Here is a 20671-nt window from a genome sequence, read left to right on the forward strand (position 1 = left end):
AAAAAGCTTTTCTTTGTTGTTTTTTTTTACTTAATACAATGCGGTTTTCGAGAGTATTGAAAAACGCAGTGTATTCGACCACAGAGAAAAGTGGTACACCAACCGCAGAGAAAAGTCACATCTTTCTCTGCGGTTGTGATAAGCCAACCGCGGAGAAAAGCCACATTTCTCTGTGGTTGGTTTATCACAACCGCATAGAAAGGTGGTTTTTCTCCGTGGTTGGCTTATTACAACCGCAGAGAAAGCATTGTAATAAAAAAAATTAAATTTCAATTTCGATTATATAATTATTTTGAATTATGATTATATATATATTTTCAAAATTATAACCTAGCATTTTTAATAAAAAAAATTAATTTTCAATTTCAATTATATATAATTATTTTCAATAGTAAAATGTAATTTGTTAAATTGTTATATATACATTTTATAACTAATACGAAATAACTGGCTAATAATGAATTAATGACTTTAATCTTTCTAACCAATAAGTTAGCACTTTAATCTTACATACATATGAAAACTTAGATTTCATAAATAAATAGCATTAATCTAGCTAACCAATCATTTTGTAGTGGTAGTAGATCATCTTTGACATTGTATTCATTTTTGTCAAACCACTGCAAAATTGAAAAATTAATATAGATTAGATAATTAAATACTATATCTAGTTTTTCTTAAGCAAAAAAGAGTTTAAAATATAACATACTTTCTTATTGATAACTTCTGTCGGATACGGTGCATTTACAAGATCATAAATGTATATTAGTACATAATAACCACATTCATGACTTTCAGGTTGTTTTGGACAAGAACCTCTCAACAATTTTGTAAATGTGTCGATATATTCATTTTCCAAACATTGTGTGTATGCTCTACAAAAATTAAAATTAATTAAATACATATTATACTCTTAACTTTTAAAAATTAACAATGCATACATTACAATTGAAGAACTTACTTTTCCATAACCTCCTTAATTATTGGTAGAGATTTATGACTTTGTAAATGGTCCAAAATTATGGTCATCCCCCGCATCATCACGAGCACCAACATCCAATGTCGACTAAAACAATAATAAATTATGATTATTATAAAATTAAAATTAAAATTAAACCATAGTAGCGATAATATTTAAGTAGTTCATTCTTACACAACAATCCAAGGAATGAAATATATTTGGCATCGTCTATCCATAGTCATCATCCATTTGGCTATAAGATCCACCGTATAATTTTTACTTTCATCATTGTCAATAGAACACTACAAGAAAAAACAGTATTCATAACACTTAAAAACTGCTAACCGGGACTATTGATAGCACTTCTGAAAATGCTAACGTAGCCCATGTTATTAAAAGTCCAGTCTTTTCTATAACAGTTTTTGAATGTTATGTTCGGTGTTATCTTAAACTATTCAATAACACATTTTTAGGTGCTATAATATTCAAATAATAACATTTAGATAGAGTTTTTTATTATAAATTTGAAGTTTAATCTTGTACTTTTTTCATAACACTTTTCAACTGTTACATTTAATTATTTTGATAACATTTTTAGTTTGTTATATTATATAAACCATAACGATTTTTTACGCTTATAATATGTTTCTAAATCATACCATATTAAGGTTTTTTATTGTGATAATAGTACTTATAAGTTTTTTTTTTTAATTAAAAGATTTTCATTATTCTATTTTGATAAAAAAAAAATCAAAATTAATCATAAAATAATTATCAATAGATTGATAAACCATAAGTATTACATTAAACAATAACTAATTCAAACTCTGAATGTGTCTATTTCATGAGATCTTAGTTCTAACTTAAGTTTGAAAGCATAACATAATAAAGTATTATAATCTTGAACATTTTTTACTTCAAAAATGAAAAACAAAAAATTACAAGATACATTTTCTTCCAGGAGAGCTTTCTCTTTTCTTTTGGCCCCTTCATAAGCCGCATCACTTCTTATTTTCCTTTCTTCTATTTGGGACTTGAGTTCATGGTCCCTTTGGATAGCAGTCAAGTGATTATCAAGTGCTTCGACACTACAGATGATGACCCAAAAATTAGAAAACAGAAAGTCCAAATCTGACTTAAACAATAAAAAAGAAGAAGGAGATGAGAAATCATTAAAATTCCAGGGAAAAAAAATATCAAAAGCATGAGCACTTCAATGAGGGGAGGCAAAAGAAACAATACAACATTATTAACAAGGAATTGCAGTCTTACATTTTTCTTCCATCAAGTATGGTTGAATTTCAAGTGCCGACTCATTCTCAGAGTCGTCATCATCACTAAAAGATAAATCAAGAAAATACAAAGTATTAACAGAAACTAGCGAGATCTCTAACAATAAATGCAATATCACATACCATAGAAATATCATAGAAGTCTGTCATGAATACACAACAGCTGAATAAAGCTTTTGATGACAGAATAGGGATGCAAAACTTGAATTGATAAATGGAATATAAGTAAAGGAAAACAATCAAGGCCAGTTAAATGCATACCTAACAACCATATACTTCACACTAGTTAAAAAAGAACATTTCACAAATGACAAATATGGAATAGAATATAGAAATAAGTTGAGACAACTGCAGTTATATAAATATAGAGAGAGAGAGAGAGAGAAAGAGACCTTTTCTGAACTATGAGGCCTTGAAAGTGAGTATCAAAATCTGAAATTCCAGAGCTTAACTGGTCAGAATCCATTGATGCATATAGAAATAGACATGTTCTGTAAAATTATTACTAGGCAGCCACAGAAAAATCTTCTCCCCATCAATTGTAGGAAGCTTGCTTTTCCCTTTAGTCTTCACCACAGCTGCCATATGACTGCTGCCCTTCTGAAACTCGTTTAATATATCGTACAGTGGCATATCGGCAGGAACTCCGAGTATACAACATACAAATCAACACTGGATACTCTGACTGAATGTATTTTCTGAAAAATAAAAAATTAGTAATTGAAGAGCAGAGTACAAAGTATGTTGCCCGCTGTTAGTTCCTTTGATAAGTCAAATTTAAAATGCATCTAGTATACAAACATCTTCTAAACATTCACATTCTACTATGCCAGAGCACTGTATGCGAAAATAAAAATAAAATGCACAAACTATCCTCAGTGAAACTTTGTGTAAAAAGGTGACAGAACTATTGACAAGCCAGCAACTAATTGGGATAGTGTTCCTAAGATGATAGGCTAGGAGCCTAGGACTGATATCACAGCTAAAATATCCTTCTTTTAACACAATCTATCACTACAACAACAACAAAACTTTCTATATTTTATTCTTTTATAAAAATATAGTTTCTAAGGTCGAGTGACTGAATCTTTGAAAATCAGCTAAAAACAGCATGTAAACAAAAATTGTGAAAACCAGTCAAGGAAAAAAAACAGAGAAAAAAGATTGGAAAGGAAAAATCAGAGAAAGAAAATAATACTTTTTCCAGTTTCATGTTGATGAGTTGTAGAACAGGAATTATCTACCTGAACTTCAGAATCAATCCTGCAAATTAACACATTAACACATTTGCATTATATCCATGAAGACAAGTAATAAAAAGAAGATTGGAATGAAGTGGAAAGAAAGATTGGAATGGAATGGCACAGAAACATAGAGACAAGCTAACAACCTATCAAGATCATAACCTCCCACTCCAAGAACAAAGTCCATGTCAACGGATCCAAACTTAGCTTGCTTCATTTGTGCCATCCCATTAATATGCTGGCACCAGTGCACATAAGAGTATAAGTTTTTAAAAAATTATTTATTATGAGAGTGAAACACAAAAGCTGAATAGGATACAAAAGTTGATTCTTTGGATTCTGTTAGCGGAGAATATTCCATTTTGGAAGTATAAGCAGAGGAAGACACATATAGGAGCAATAACTTCTTATATGCTATTCGTTAAAACTGTATACAATTATTAATATCTCAGAAAGAACACCTTAATTCTCTTGGTCAATATCTCTAGCTCAACCTCAGTCACTAAATCTATCTGCTGAAATAGTTGGAATCCAATTAGCTTCAAAGCTCAGAATCACCTCACATTTTAAAAACAAATGCCAGATTCAATGAATACACTCTAACTTGTTTTCTGATTAAAAAAAAAAAACTCTACCTTGTTCAAAAATAATACAATCAGCATAAGCAATTTGTTCTACAGCCTTGTTAACCACAAATCTTGGTTTTATTTCATTAAGGTGTTGCATTGCGTGCTTGGAATCAACCAAAGTAACAACTCCATCAAGTTTCACAAGTTGCAAAACTAATTCATCGGTACAAAAAGTTTCTATAACAGGAGCAGGTTTAGCAAGTCCTACAAAGCAAATATCACAATGATAATCAAGCACCAAAACCAGTTTGAGATAAAGTTTGAATAAAGAATTATGAGTCATTTGACATTCCCAAATGGTAGAACCATTTGTGAAATTAAATGTAAAATCTAGTAAACAAATCAATTTTCTCTTGTATGGCAAATACTTGGAGGGTGTTTTACTGTGCAAATTTATTGGTTTCTTCTCAATACAATAAAATAATAAATGCAGTTTTCTAGAAATGCCAAACCATTTGGTTTGTTTTGAGGTGAAACAGCTAACACAAACAAACAACTCAATCTCTATGATTTGAGCCTTAGATTTGCGATAAAAATCTTTCTAGAGACATCACCCAAATCACTGATAATACCCCAAAACCAAAACAAAAATCAATACAAGTTTTACTTAACAAACTAAAACACTAAATATCAAAATCAATGTTAAAAAAAAAAACAAAATACCTTACCTCTTGAGCTACTCCGAGAGAGGCTTCAGTGAGGTGAAATTTGAGAGAGGCGAGGGAAAGAGGAGAGCGTGAGAAAGAGAGGCCCTGTGAGTGTTTGAATTAGCTAGCATACAACATCTCTAGTTTTAATTTTCTGTGTTATCTCAATTAGAAACAAATATATATAATCAATATTCAAAACACTTTCTTGATATTAATTTGAAATCTAAAAAAGAAAAAAAAAACTATAGAAGAAACTAACAACTTCGTGAGTGATTGGGTCACTTGCCGCCTTTTGGGTAAAATTTCAGCTTGTTTTTTTTTATTAGGATATATTTATAACACGTAATATTTGAACGTAATATATAAGCAAAATTGTTGTAGTGTAAGTAGAACTAATATTGCAAGACTCTTCAACAGAATAGAAAACAGACTGAAATTTCTTCCATGAGTATTTGGTTTTTTTTTTAATTTCTTTTATTATAAATACAATTTTGTTATACATAAAAAAAATAATAAAAGAGAAAGGTTACCTTCTGCTGTCTCCTCTCCACTTAACAAACTGAAATTATATGAATGAAAGAAGTAATGAAGGGTCTCTTGTTTGCTTACTGTGTAAACTATTGTGAGTAATTTAATGTTCCAACTAAGCTTCCATTCACTAGGATCTCTCTCCAAAGCAATAGCAAATACAAAACACTGACCAGTACTTGAAAGGCATAGTAGGGTTGTGAACCTTAGCCTTTCTGGATAAATTTTCAAGATTCGAGCCTAATATTAATAAAAGCCAACAAATCATATAAAAGGTTACAATGATGAATTTGTAATTAAAACACAATCTCTTTAATAAATTTTCTATATGTGGTCTCAAACTTAGTACTTGGTCCTCAAAATTTCATCTATATCATATTTTTATTAATGTCATGATTACTTGTTGGTTTCAATCAAAATTAATAGTGAAATATTCTTGCCAAGATTTGAAGTGTTAGTTAAACTATGTTTAGGGACAAGATCAACTTTAGAGAGTCCAAGTTAATATATATCAACAAAATGAAACAATGTAATTTCTGACATGAACTCTTATTACCTGAAGAACAAGGGACAAAGACCAAGCGAAAGGTAAGAACCACAATACCAGCCATGCACGCCCCTAGTCCTGCAACCTTCACTATCCCTGCTGTTGTCCTTATGTTTAATTTCTCCATCCTGTTTGTGAACATGCAGTGTGATTGATTTGATTTCATACATATTTAGGCACAAAAGGGTAAAACTTAAAACATTCCAAGTTTCCAATATCGGTGAAATTATCTGTATTTCCTATTTGAGCTCAGTATGTTTTTAATCCTTTCTTCTAATAAACAGAATACATTCTATGGTATTTTCCTAAAGTAATCTCATGTTTTATTCTTAAGTTCACCAATCAAGATTTATGGATAGTCCTTTTCAACATCTATGTAAAGCTATAACAGAATGGCCGATAGAAAACAAAAACAAAAAATGCTACTATTTGTCCTCCACTTGAAAAGTAAAGTGTTAAAAGAACAATGTAGGAAATTTCGACCTGTTTCAATTTTTTAAGTTTCAAGACTAAAAATCAAACGTTTGTATCTTTGTTCAGAGACCAATTCTGAGGATTAAATGTTTCTTTTTACAGAAATCTATTACCCTGATGTGAAGATCTAGAACAAATAAAAAAATTAAACAAATGCACATGATTAAATTGATAAAAGCACCGCGGGAGAAGAGCCAAGAAAAAACTTGCAACAGGGAGGCAGTTCAATATAGCAGCACCAAATGTTGCTGTTGTGTAAGCAAGTGCAACATTAGAAGCATTAAGGGGAAGAGTCACCCTGCGATGAAACAATTACAAAACATCTTGGCAATATCAATAAACTTATGAGGAAAGCTTATAACTTTCATGGAACATTTTAACATATTAATATATACATAATACATACATACCCCAAGAAGGCAAGCATGAAAATCTTGCCGAAGGTAACAACAGAAAGTGGTGTTCCATTTCTTCTACAATGCAATAAAAAAAGACTGTCACAACATGTTATATTTATATATAAATTACTTAACTCATCATAAAAGATTACTTAATTAAAATAACATAATGAAAGAAAGAAAGGGACCACCTTTCGAAAACCATAGCAAGAGGGACTAAGACAACAGTTCCAACTAGTTGACGATAGAAAGTGAAGATGTAACAGTTCATACCACCATTAAAGGTGGCTTTGGTAAGCAAAACCATGCCAGCATATATTGCTTGTGCTAGTATCACAGCTAAATAGTACTTCTCTTCCCCCATATTTAGTGATAGTGATGTAGCATAAGCTGTTTTTTTTAACCTTGACTTCAAAATCAGATTGGAGAATGGAGACTGAAAATATAATGAAAGGGTTCATATAAATAATCAATAACCCTCTCACAAATGAAAAAGCAATTTCGGAAGAAAGAAGTAGCTACAAAAAATTGTGTATTGATTCTCTAAGCACTATGCCAAAAGAAGGCTTATTCATAATCATGAAAAGACGGTTTAGTGACTTGAATTGTTATACTGTTTAGTTACAAATGACGAGACGAAACCAGAAATTAGTGAGTGAGTGGTTGTGTAGACGAGAGTGAGTGGAGGAGAATAACATAGTTGTGTAGACGAAAAAAAAAAGAGAAAGAAAGAGAAGCTGAGAAGCAAAGAGAAGCAAAAAAAGAGAAGCTGGTGACACATTGAAAATGGCATCTAGTTCAGTTCAGTGCCCTGATCATTTCTGAGACAACTAGAGGATGGAACAGACACATTAATACTGAATACACCATAACAGAAGGAAATACTCATCATTTAAATGTCGCAATCTAAAAAATAAATATGATAGGTCTCACTAGTATACATCACCAATGCACGTACCAAGTTCTGCAAGGTTCACATCAGGAGCAAGAAAGGAATTTTCCTTCATTTTATTTGTATGAATTTGAAGAATTTGTAGACGACCATTCTCATCAGGCAGGCTTATCTCAACTTGAACCTCCAACCGTCCTGGTCTGCATAATATGGAAAAGAAAAATTAAAAGTTGTTTGCCAAAAAGTTTTTCTTGTGTTTGTCACCAGCAGTTCATTCTCATTCTTCATTTTACAAAAATCAAAAGAAATAATCTTAATTCAGCAGTTCATCTGCCATGCATATTTTGTAAAAAGTTATGAGAAAAATCAGGATGTTCGTGCATGGCAAGTCAGTCAATTATACAAAAAGTGTTATTGTTAAATATATATAATATATGTGTGTGGTGTGTGGGTAAAAAGAAAACACTTTGAGACAATCCAGATACAGATAGGCAATAAGGCTAGATGTCAAAGGAGAAAAGAAAGCACCTCAATAGGGCTTCATCAAGTAAATCCTTTCTGTTGGTCATTCCAATGAGCAAGACATTATTCAAAGCCTCTACACCATCTATCTGCAAAGTAACTAATCTGTCAGCCATAGATTACATTGATAAAATTCCCACAGTTAGAAAAGTTGAGTCTTTCCCTGGTAATAGATATTATTATAAGACAAAAATTTATAAAATATCCCAAACTCAAAAGTTGAAACCATTCACGTACCTTTGTAAGCAGTTGATTCACAATACTGTCACGAACTCCAGTACCATCCCTGGTTGATCCTCTCGACTGCATTCACAAATTAAAAGCAAATCAGTGCTAATAATTAAGTTAAATTAATAAGGATTGTGAAAAGATAATAATGATGTCAAAAGAAACTCATGAAACAATAAAAGAAAACCCATAAATCAGAGAAATTGCAAGAAGCGAATGAAATTTATCAAGCTGACAATGGCAACCATAAAGTGAAGAAGAAAACTAATGTGAAAGACCAATTGACTCTGTTAATAACCCAAATCAGTATTATAAATGTCAGCAGCTAATACCAATTCCATTACAAAAACACAGAGAATCTGATATAGACTCATAATGGTTAGTACCTTGCAAATAGCATCAATTTCATCAAAGATTATGACATGCAAATCACTTTCATCACCTAAACAGTAAAGGACATTACGACATTAGTAAATACAAACAGGTTAATTATCATATTCTGGGTATAAACTTCTCTTACCGCGAGTCCTCTGATCATTTTCAGCATCAGGAAACAGATCTCTAACATTCTTTTCTGTTTCACCAACAAACTTGCTCAAGACTTCAGGTCCATTAACAATCTGGTCCAGATCACCAAGAATGAAAACATGAACATTTAGTAAATCACTAAACTGTAACTGAAACCTAATAGAATGCTAATAACACGATAGTAGCAACTAATTCACACGTCAGCCAAAAACCAGGAATTCCCAAATCAAAACAAGCTACAGCAACTGAAAAGAGATTACTTAGTGTCAAAACATAGGAGATCAAGATAATATAACGAAGCAATTGCCCGTAAAAGTAGAAAAACACAGAGATTCAAATAGAACACATATAATGTAATATCAACAGGATGGATATCACACCAAGTAGTTTCTTATATTTGCTCATGACTGAAGTACCTTAGCAATCATGAAATGATAATTTAACATTATGACTTCAAAATACCAATTTAGCAATTTCATTAAGAGTCTCCTATAATCTAATCTTCTCTATAACTAAAATGAAAGACAAAACATATACTATGAAGAAAACCTATAACATGTGCAAAAACCATATAACATATGCAGCTTAATCCTAAAAAGATGCTTAAGAAACTAAAATTGATTTGAGTCAGAAGTCGGCACATCTTGAAAATCACATTACAAATACTTGGCTGTGAAGGCAAAGAGTATTTAAAAACTTTGCAATCACATACAATCAATGACCAATTTTTTTTTTAAAATGCAGCAATTTATAAGTGTTTCCTGGATTTCATGGAAAACTGTTCCGGAACCTTCTATTTTTTGGGGCTTACAAGTGTTAGAAATCTTAGGAATCAAGATAACTGAAAATTGCATTACCTAAAGTTTAAAGGATTCGCCGAACACATTAAAGGAAACACGCTTTAGATGAATGCACAAAATCTGCAAGCAGAATCAGACAGGCCAATCTTTTATATAAGAAAGACTTAAGAAGTACCTAATTACAAGTTTGTTAGTCAGAAATAATGAGTTTTACTCTCACTTTAGAAATGGAAAGCTCCCAGTTTTTTTTTTTTTTAAATGAACTTTATAAGAAAATCTAACAACGATTGACTAATAAATGAGCACAAGGCCAGCCACGATTGGAAGAGAGTGAAAGAGACTCCTCGTCACTGAGGCGATCGGTGAACACAAAATATAATATCAGGCAGGAGACGCAACTACTGTCCAGACGGAGAGGCAGAGAGACGCGACTCTGGAGCGAGTCTTCGTGAGGCAGAGACTTCGGTGAGGGCGGAGAGACTTCGTGAGGGCGGTGAGGCAGAGATGAGTTGAGGGCGGTGAGTCTTCGTGAGGGCGGAGAGGGCTTCGTGAGTGAGAGATGGAGGCTGAGAGAAAGGGTAACTTAGAGAAAGACTTGAGAAAATCTGAGAGAAAGGGAATTTTGGCATAAATTCATTTTGCCGCCTGGGATTTTAGTCATATGGCGCCAAAAATTTTAATCCCCACTATTCATCAGTTCCGTGTTTTTTAATTCCCATTAATAATAGCACTTTTAAAAATATGCTATTCTTTAATGTAATATATACTCAATATTGTTGTAGTGGAAAGATGTTCGATGTCAAAAAATTTGTATAATTATCGTGAATTTGGGTGCATGCTTTCCCAAATACATCTGTAGAATCAATCATTCATATTACATTTTCAATTAATAAATTAATATCGTCAAAAAAAAAATTGGGCAGAGTTTCCTCTGTTTCTATAGCATATCCAAAATTATTACTACCTATAAATTCAACTCAAACAAAACATACAACAAACAACATGCATGCTCTTAACCATAAGCCACCGCAGCACACAAAATTCGTAGAACGTACTTCACTAAGACACACATGTTCTCAACCTTTTATTATCTCCGTAGCACACAATTTCATCTCAAAACTTACTTCACTACGGATGAATATCTAATATATTCAAACTCCTCTAATAGTTTGTAATGACATAACGGATTGAGTTCAAATTGAATTGATACATACCTCATACCAAATAGCATAGTTGAGGATCCAATATTATCCATGGAGGCTGCTTGATAAACGTCTTCCGAAGTGATGAAGATAGCCTCACGTTCTCCTATAAACTCCGAGTCAACGGGAACTTGTACAACCCCATCTATTCCTTTAATGGAATAATACTCATTCCCTATATATTTTAGACTCAGATCAATTTTGTCCCATTGGTTATCTGTTAACCAATTTTTATATATGTATCAACTATTTTTAGTTTCTAATGTATCTCACAATGTCCTTTGATGAATTTGATGAAGAAGAAAAAGCTCAAATCACTTGACAAAAAACAAACTATCACACAAATTTATAAGATAAAAAAATGATATGTATGTCTTTATTATTTTTAAATAAATATGATTTAATTATTTTAATTATTATAAAATATCTTTAAAATATCATATTTTAATTAATTTATTTATTTATTTTTGTTTAAGTTTAAGTTTGTTCTAGTTTTTGAATTTGATAGTGATAACAAAAGATTATATATTATATGTTTAAAATAATATTAAATTTAAGTTTAAGTTCAATTAAATTTTATTTAAGTTATAAAATATATAGTTTTATTATTTTTAAATAATTATCATTGTAAAATATCTTATTTAATTTGTTTAATTAATTTTATTTAAATTTAAGTCATGTTTACAATATAACGTTAAATATAAGAATATTCTGTTAAAATTAACGAAAAAAATAAAAAAAACCATTAAAACCAAGAATTTCCGTTATCTACACACTTATTATATAGAAGAGATATATAAACATTATTAATATATATAAAAAATTAATATTTTAAATAATTGTGTTTATGATATATATATATATATATATTTATTTTGTTGTTGGAGATTTAACCCTTAAGGAGATTGATGTTATGTGTGTTACACCCAAATTTCGAGAATAAAAGTTTTCATCTCGAAAGTCAGACTCGTAAGGTGTGAGCTCGAAATATGCAAATTAGTCAGGAGATCAGCATTAATGAGAATCGAGTTTGATAGTCTCGTTCAATATTAACACAACGACGTTGGGTGGTAAGCTCGGAACCACATGATCTTGAAGGTTCGACCCAAGCTTGAAGTTATAGTGACATGGATTCAACACTTGTTTAATTTTCCTAGTTTGTTTGTATTAGCATCAGTCAAGAAGGTTCGAGCCTGAATATTGCAAGCTCGGAGGGGACGACCTCGATAAAGATACTTAATCAGACCAAGGAAAGCCGAACTGGTAAGCTCATGATGATTAGCTAATCTCGAAAATATGTAAGTTGAACGTGTGAGGTCGATGGCCAAGTGTCGACACGGTTATTGTTTAAAAATCCCTATATCTTAGGGATTTGGTTTAATATGTTAATGAATACCGAATATCATGGGATTTATATGCGTATTATATATTTATATGCGTTTAATTGTATTTATTTTAAGATTTGAATCATAACTCCCCGAAATGTGGGGGAGATATTCTGTAAACCAGTCTATAAATAGATTGGAGAAATTTATTTGTAGGCACACTGAAATTGGCACTAGGAATACTCTGTTAAATTACTTCCAAAAAGGCTTTGAGAGAATTCCATAGTTGAATAACATCGACTCATGAACTAGGCAGATTTTAACTGCCAAACCACGTAAAAAATTGCATGTTTCCTCTTTATTTTTTTCTGACTTTTTGTTTAGTGCTCTTCATTTCTAAGTTGACGAAAAAAGACGTCAATAGTTTGGTGCTTTCATTGAGAGTCATTAAACAAGACGTTAGCCTGTTTAATCAAAAAACCTCTCGAGTAATCAATGGTTGCCGTAAACAATCCTAGCACTGGTGGGCGACCATTGCCCCGAATATCAGAGGAGCAAACTTCTCGTACCGAAGACTATCCGTGACGACCTGGAAAGCAGCCCATGGCTGACCCGGGTCCTGAAGAAAGAAGTGATTCATCTGATTCTCAGGGGCTACCAGCTCCCAGGCCTGATGAAGATCTGTACTACAATCCTGAAAGATATGTTCTTATTGTGGAACTAGAAAATTGCCAACTACGAAAGCAGTTGACAGAGGTGACAAAATGCAATGAGGAATTAGCCACGTAGGATGTGGAAGTCCAGGCACCTCCCCAGAGGCCTAGAGGGCATCCCCGTGGGAGCACAGCCGCTAGGAAGGCAGAACTAGCGCCACAGTTGAATCAGTCGAGGCCCCAGTGAAGTACCTGTGCTGAGGCCACTACCAACCCGACTACAGAATTACCAACAGGAATGGGTAATAATCAAGCCCCTCCAGTGGATCGGAACTCGAATCCTGAAGCTGCAAGATACAACCCGGAGCCTATTCGGGCAAACTGTGGTCCATCCAGGCCCAACAATGGGAGACAGTCGTCGTTGCCCATAAGGCGTCCACTATCACCAATAAGGCACCCCTCACCAGTACAATCCTTCCCTGAACCTGCACCACGAAGATCGTCTCACAGTGGCAATTGGGATGGAAACTAACAGGCCAGACCTAGACGAGGAAATGAAGGGGAGGCTACCCGAGAACACATAGCTCCTCAACCTTCGGGAAGCCAAATTTCAAGCTCCCAATCTGCTGGGTTAGGGAGACCGACAGGGGACCCACCCCATAACTATCAAGCATCACAGCCAAAAAAGGTTGCAAGCTATGCAAGCAGCCCCTCAGACTACACTTAGTCTATAAGCATTTATAATACTAAACCGAGACATACAAGAAATTGGGGGAATCATCCTGATTTGTGGGATCACCTAAACCATAATCGGGAACGAGTTAATCCCCCGAACCCTGATCTGTGAGACCATCTAAATGGTTGTAAGAAATCAACACATAACCCCATGCCAAGACCAGAAGCTAGAATTTTTTTTAACGAAAACCAACACCATCAAGTCCAGGCTCGACCCCCAGTTGATTTGGTCCAGGAAAGGATTGATCAGTTGGAAAGAGCGTTCAGGCTCCTGCAAGATGAGCAGAGCAGGGATAAGGCTGAAGAGTCTGACGAGGAACTCGAGCCTTTTGCCCCGCATATTTCTAGCTCTCCATTTCCCCAAGGATTCATAATACCTCACGTAGCGGCATTTGATAGGAATTGAGACCCGTACAGTCATCTGAGCATCTTTAATACCATCATGCAAGCCAGTAATGTTGGCTACGAGCTCAGGTGTAGGCAGTTTCCAGCAACTCTTACGGGACCAGCAAAAACTGGTTTGAAAAGTTTCGGAGACACTCGATCTTGTCTTGGGATCAATTAGCAAGAGAATTTTAAAAGCTATTCAAGGCGATGGTTGGCGTTAGGCCTGAAGCTTCAGCCTTAACCAATGTCCGACAACAGCAAGAAGAGTCACTAAAGAGTTACCTTACAAGGTTTAACCTAGAAGTGGCCCGAGCCTGAAATGTCGATGATAGTGGCCACCTGATGGTCATTAGAGCTATTATTTTACCAGGGAGTCCCTTTTGGGACGATTTACAAAGAAATCCCATTAGGTCACTAACCGAGTACAATCGAACGGCCCAGAGGTTTGTCTATGTAGAGGAGGCGAGGTTAGCACTAAACCTGACCTCTCAGCCCATAACTACAACGATAAATGTTAACTCTGCCTCGATCTCAGTGGCCCCATAAACTTCGAACCCTCCAGGGATAACCCTTCTAAAAGGAAGAAGAACGAAGGGAATAACCCTGAGGCTAATGGAGGGAAAAAGAAGAAAGGAGATAAATATTTCTCCGTTTACACAGTATATACCGAGCTGAACGAGACTCGGGAAATAATATTTTTGACAAATGAAAATCAAGTCATGTTCAGACGACCTGACCCAATGCGGAATCAGAAGGCAAAAAGGGACTCAAATAAATACTGTAGATTCCACAGAGATATCGAATACACAACCAATGAATGTCGACAGCTGAAGGAAGAGATCGAAGGCTTGATCTCCCGAGTTCGGGAGGATGAGCGACCCCCTCTGATTGATGGAGAGTGTAATGACCCAACTAATTCTAAGACCTTGGACCATTAAAAACTACTAGACTTAGCTAGTATTTTTAAAAAAAAAACATACATGAGAAATATTCACAACTTTATTAAAAACTCCAAAGTAAATATTGAAATACATAAATGTGGGGTATGGGATCCCATTGTTTTAAAATAAAACATAACTTTAAACTAAAGGAAATTGTTTACAAAGCTAAATGCAGAATATACATAAAGAAACATAATTTAAAGAAACTAAAAAAATGACGTCGTCCTCGAATCGTTCACGCAGTCCATCGAATCCCTTCATCCTTAATACAAAAACCAAGCTGCCAAGAATCCTTCCACCGCCATAATTATTTTCCTGCATACATAAAATAAAGGAACAAGCCTAATGCCTACCAAGGAAAATCTACTAGCACATACAACATAAAACATAACATAAGACTACAAAACATATGACTATAAAACATGCATTATAATGGCCATCATACTTCTTGGGGCTTGCTAGCTAAGCAATCATATGCCTATAAATTTATGGGGCTTAGTTATCTAAACAAGTCGTATAAATTTATGGGTCTCGTTATCTAAACAATCATATGCCCAAGGAATAAACTATTGGGACTTGTTATCTAAACAAGTTATATATTTGTTAACTAAACAAATTATGTGATTGTTATCTAAACAATTTATATGCTAAAAAAAATTAAAAACATGTCATACATAAGTCATAGCACATATCAAAACATAAAAGCATACAAAATCTATCATATTTTCCTTACCAATACCGGGATTTATGAGAACAAGGACGAGATTTGGAACACTCCTAAAACCAACAATAAGAATGTGAGTATTTCTAAAGAAAGAGATGATAAAGAAATGAACTAAACCACCAAGAAGAAACTTACTGAAAAGAAACCTTAAGTTCAAAGAACTTAAATACCTAACCAAGAATGGAAACAACGAGTTAGGATTTGAGTAAAGAAAGCTAAAGGAAACTAAGGAACCATACAGAAATGAACTTAAGAATAGGAATACCTTTGAATATACTAGCACCGAACTACACCTTGATATTGAAAACACACTATACATCTCACTTCCCAAGTGTTTATTAAGCTTAAGATGATAAAGCTTTTATCCCAACCCAAGTGTTTATCACTCTATAGTAACCCTAGTAGCTTGAAGGCTCTGAACACAGCTTGAAGAATGAGAGAAATGGCTGGGTACTAGGTCCTATTTATAGAGTTCAAGGAATAAACTATCTCCTTTTAGCTTGAATAAAAATAATGAGTACTAATTGAAAAATATTTGAATATTCGTTCCACAGGTGCTGAAGACTCGATCAAAACGCTAAGAGGCTAGTCAAGAGGTTAAGGAATGAATCAAACTCGGTTTCTACAACATTTGAAAAAGTGGTCCTAGGGCCGATATATCGCCCACCCTAGGCGATATATCACCTGGCCCTATGTCCCGAGTGCTCATCGTTTCGTGTGTGTGAAGTTGACGTGTTTTTCGTATTCCCCATGTGAAAATACATCGGCTCCTATGCTGTGATATATCAGCATACGTGAATATATTAAACACGTAATTGCACTTTTTCAGCATAATTTGAATTGATTAATCAGGTTTGACTGAGTAATATGATATTCCAGCAAGTTCTGGAAGTGTCTAGAGCTTCTAGAAACTTCTATTTTTGAATTATCCACTTAAAATGCTTAAATCCTCAAATAAACAAGATTGTGACAAATGTCATGCTCTTAATGGTCTTGGAAGATTCTAGAGCTTTCTTGAACTTTCTTTTATTTAAACTATAATTAAATCCGTAAATAAACATGCACACGACAAGTGTCATGATCTTATTAATTCTATCTAAACATTATAATATAATAAATGACATCTTTATAATCAAGTATATTAATCAAACCTTATGTTATAATTAATATTCTTAAACTATAGGTTAAACTTATAAAATTTATAAGTGTTTCAACGAGTGTTCAACTAAGTCCCGGCTTGAACCAAAATCTACAGTAACTATCATACTATAACTACTACTAGATACTATTACTACTACTACTATCTAACTAGCTAAGTAAAGTTCTGAGACTCTACAATTCTCCCCTATTAAAAAGAATTTCGTCCTCGAAATGTACTTACCAAACAATTCCAGATATCGGGCTAACATGTCCTCCTTCAGCTCCCACATTGCCTCCCGTTCAAAACTATTACTCCATAGGACCTTGACTATCAAAATACTCTTAGACCGTAAATCCTTCATTCCTCTATCTAGGATGCTAACCTGTCATTCCTCATAACTCAAGTCTTTCTGGAGTGCTATCGTATCATACTTGAGGACGTGGGATGGGTCTGACACATATTTACACAGCATTGAGATGTGGAACACATTGTGGTTATCTGCTAGAGCTGGCGGTAGGGCTAATGTATATGCAACTGCTCCCACTTTGTCCAATATCTCAAAATGACCTATAAACTGGGGACTAAGCTTGCCTTTCTTCCCAAACCGCTTCATACCTTTCATAGGAGATATTCTTAGGAAGGCTTGATCTCCGACCTTGAATTCCACATCACGCCGCTTGGCATCCGCATAACTTTTCTGACAGCTTTGAGCAGTAAGCATATGCTTTCTAATCAGCGCTACTACTTCCTGAGCGTTTCTAACAACTTCGGGACCAAGAAGTTTCCTTTCTCCTACCTCGTCCCAATGTAATGGCGATCAACACCTTCTTCCATAAAGTAACTCATAAGGCGCCATCCCGATCGTTGCTGATAGCTATTGTTGTAGGAGAATTCTATCAGCGGCAAATACTTACTCCATGATCCTCCAAAATCAAGTACACAAGCGCGCAACATATCTTCTAAAATTTGTATGGTACGCTCGGACTGTCCATCGGTCTGTGGATGAAATGTTGTACTAAGACTTAACTTAGTACCCATGGCTTGCTGCAAGCTTCCCAAAAATCTCGATGTAAACACCGATCCTCTATCATATACTATTGTCTTAGGGATTCCATGCAGTCGTACTATTTCTTGAACATATATGTCTGCGTATTAATCTGCTGTGTATGTAGTCTTGACAGGCAGGAAATGAGCTGACTTGGTTAGTCTATCTACTAATACCCAAGTCGAGTCGTGCTGCTTACTTGTTCGTGGCAAACCTATCACGAAATCCATTGCTATGTCGTCCCATTTCCATTCTAGAATGCTAAGTGGTTGCAATAAGCCTACAAGTCGTTGATGTTCCGCTTTCAGTTGCTGGCATACTAAACATTTAGACACAAATTCTGCTATATCTTTCTTCATTCATGGACACCAATATATTGCCTTAATGTCATGAGTCATCTTGGTTGACCCTGGGTGAAATGAGTATGGGGTACTGTGCGCTTCTTCTAAGATCTTCAACTTAACCCCTTTTTCATTCGGCACGCATACACGATCCTTATATCTCAATAACCCGTGCCCTGATATCGAGAAATATGTGCCCTTACCTTCTCTAACTGCATCCATATGTGCTACTAATGTGTCATCATGCCCTTGTCCAATCCGTATTTCTTCTAACAGACTTGACTGGATAGAAAAGTTAGGCAGCTTACCGATGACTACTTCTATATGGGCACTGATCAGCTCATGTTGTAGCGAATTTTCTATTCCGGCTAGTGTTGCTAGACTTCCATAACTCTTTCTACTTAGCGTATCAGCAACTACGTTTGCCTTTCCCAGGTGGTATAGGATTTTGCAGTCATAATCCTTCACTAATTTTAACCACCTACGCTGCCTCATGTTGACCTCCTTCTGAGTGAAGAAATGCTTTAAGCTTTTGTGGTCCATATAAATCTCGCACCGTTCTCCATAAAGATAATGGCGCCAGATTTTCACGCAAAGACCACCGCTACCAGCTCCATATTATGTGTTGGATAGCGTTGCTCGTACTCCTTCAGTTGCCTTGAGGCGTAGGTTATCACTTTGTTATTCTGCATCAGCACACAACCCAACCCTTGCTTCGACGCATCGCAGTAGACTACAAACTTGTCGTTGGGTGTTGGTACACAAAGTACTGGTGCTGAGCATAGCTTATCCTTAAGCAACTGGAAGCTCTCTTCACACCCATCAGTCCAGTTGAACCTTTATTGCTTCCGGGTCAGGTTGGTGAGCGGAGTGGCTATCTTAGAAAACCCCTCTACAAACCTCCGATAATAACCTGCTAATCCCAGAAATCTTCTTACCTCTGATGCATTCTTTGGTCTTGGCTAATCCTTCATAGCCTCTACCTTAGATGGGTCTACAGCAATTCCTTCCTTGGATACTATGTGCCCGAGGAATGCTACTTGCAAAAGCCAAAATTTGCACTTCTTGAACTTGGCGTAAAGTTGATGCTCCTTTAGTCGTAACAAGGTCATCCTTAAATGTTCCTCCCGCTCGACTTTTTCCTTTGAGTACACCAAGATATCGTCGATGAACACTACGACGAATTTATCCAATTAGTCCTTAAAAACCCTATTCATTAAATCTATAAACGCGGTTGGAGCATTGGTAAGATCGAAAGACATAACTAGAAACTCGTAATGCCCATAACGAGTTCTAAAAGATGTCTTGGGAATATCCTATCCCCGTACCTTGAGCTGATGATACCCAAACCGCAAATCGATCTTTGAGAACACGGTCACTCCTCGGAGTTGATCAAACAAGTCATCAATCCAGGGTAGCGGGTACTTATTCTTAATCGTCACCTTATTCAGCTCGTGATAGTCTATGCACATCCGCATGCTTCCGTCTTTTTTCTTCACAAATCGAACTGGTCCTCCCCATAGCGAATGGCTTGGTCTAATGAAACCTAAGTCTAAGAGTTCTTGTAGCTGTGTCTTTAATTCCTTGAGTTCGGTAGGTGCCATTCAGTATGGTGCCTTGGAGATAGGCTTGGTGCCCGGTACTAGTTCAATTGTGAAGTCAATTTCCCAAGTCGGCGGCAACCCAGGTAAGTCGTCGGGAAATACTTCTGGAAATTCCTTTACAATGTGGACGTCTCCAACCTTTAGTGGTGTTTCCTTTACCACATCCGTGACGCTGGCTAAGAATGCTTGACATCAATTTTCTATCATCCTCTGAGCTTTGAGAGATGATATAAGCGGGGTGCGTAGTCCTAAAACTTGTCCCATAAAGCACAGTCTCTGGCCGTCAGGAGTCTCAAATGTCACTTTTGTAACGCCCAACTACCTTAGAGTCGTTACTCAGTGAGTTTAAAACGCAAAATTAACTCGCTCATTGAGATTTTAAAACAAAAGTGTTATTAAACCATAATCAAAGTCATAAACTTTGAAAATAAACCATTTAATGAAAATTATAAAGTGTTTAACATTTGGGATCCCAAAATATCGTTTAGAAATATTTACAACATATAAATATAAACAGTATTGGCTAAACGACAAAATCTAGGTTTAGTACAATCATCTCCCAAAATACCCTTGGCCGTGGCAGCCAGGCCGGCCAAACATGTACACGCCGCTCGTCACGCTCTCCATACTCATGGTTGGTCGACTTTCCCCTTGCCCTTACCTGCACCATAGAGCACCCGTGAGCTGAAGCCCAGCAATAAAACCCTCACAAGCAGATAACATATGCATATCAACACTTAGCATTTAAACAAGCCATCAACAGGCAATACACATACGACCATGACGTCCCAGGTGCTTTACCAAGCCTTGGGTTCGCGGTCCACACCGTAAGGATATCCTAGGTATCCTTTAGGGTCTCGCCCTAGCAACTTGCACTCCG

At 35.2% G+C, this 20671-nt stretch overlaps 1 protein-coding gene and 1 long non-coding RNA gene across 2 annotated transcripts; both read right to left on the reverse strand.

The window, feature by feature from the left end:
* Window positions 1-4741: 4741 nt before the first annotated feature.
* Window positions 4742-7087, reverse strand: LOC133796126 (WAT1-related protein At5g64700-like). The gene is made up of 6 exons (XM_062233607.1): window positions 6915-7087; window positions 6736-6798; window positions 6507-6623; window positions 5901-5979; window positions 5307-5544; window positions 4742-4749 (listed from the first exon to the last, which is right to left on the reverse strand). The coding sequence occupies exons 1-6, from the start codon at window positions 7085-7087 to the stop codon at window positions 4742-4744; spliced, it is 678 nt and encodes a 225-aa protein (XP_062089591.1).
* Window positions 7088-7202: 115 nt separating this feature from the next.
* On the reverse strand, window positions 7203-8915 carry LOC133794376 (uncharacterized). Its single transcript, XR_009875192.1, has 5 exons — window positions 8886-8915; window positions 8752-8807; window positions 8375-8440; window positions 8144-8226; window positions 7203-7815 (listed from the first exon to the last, which is right to left on the reverse strand). It is a non-coding gene; the product is annotated as an uncharacterized LOC133794376 (long non-coding RNA).
* Between the last annotated feature and the right edge of the window lie 11756 nt (window positions 8916-20671).

This window comes from Humulus lupulus, chromosome 8 (genome assembly GCF_963169125.1).
Source record: "Humulus lupulus chromosome 8, drHumLupu1.1, whole genome shotgun sequence".
NCBI classification, from domain to species: Eukaryota; Viridiplantae; Streptophyta; class Magnoliopsida; order Rosales; family Cannabaceae; genus Humulus; species Humulus lupulus.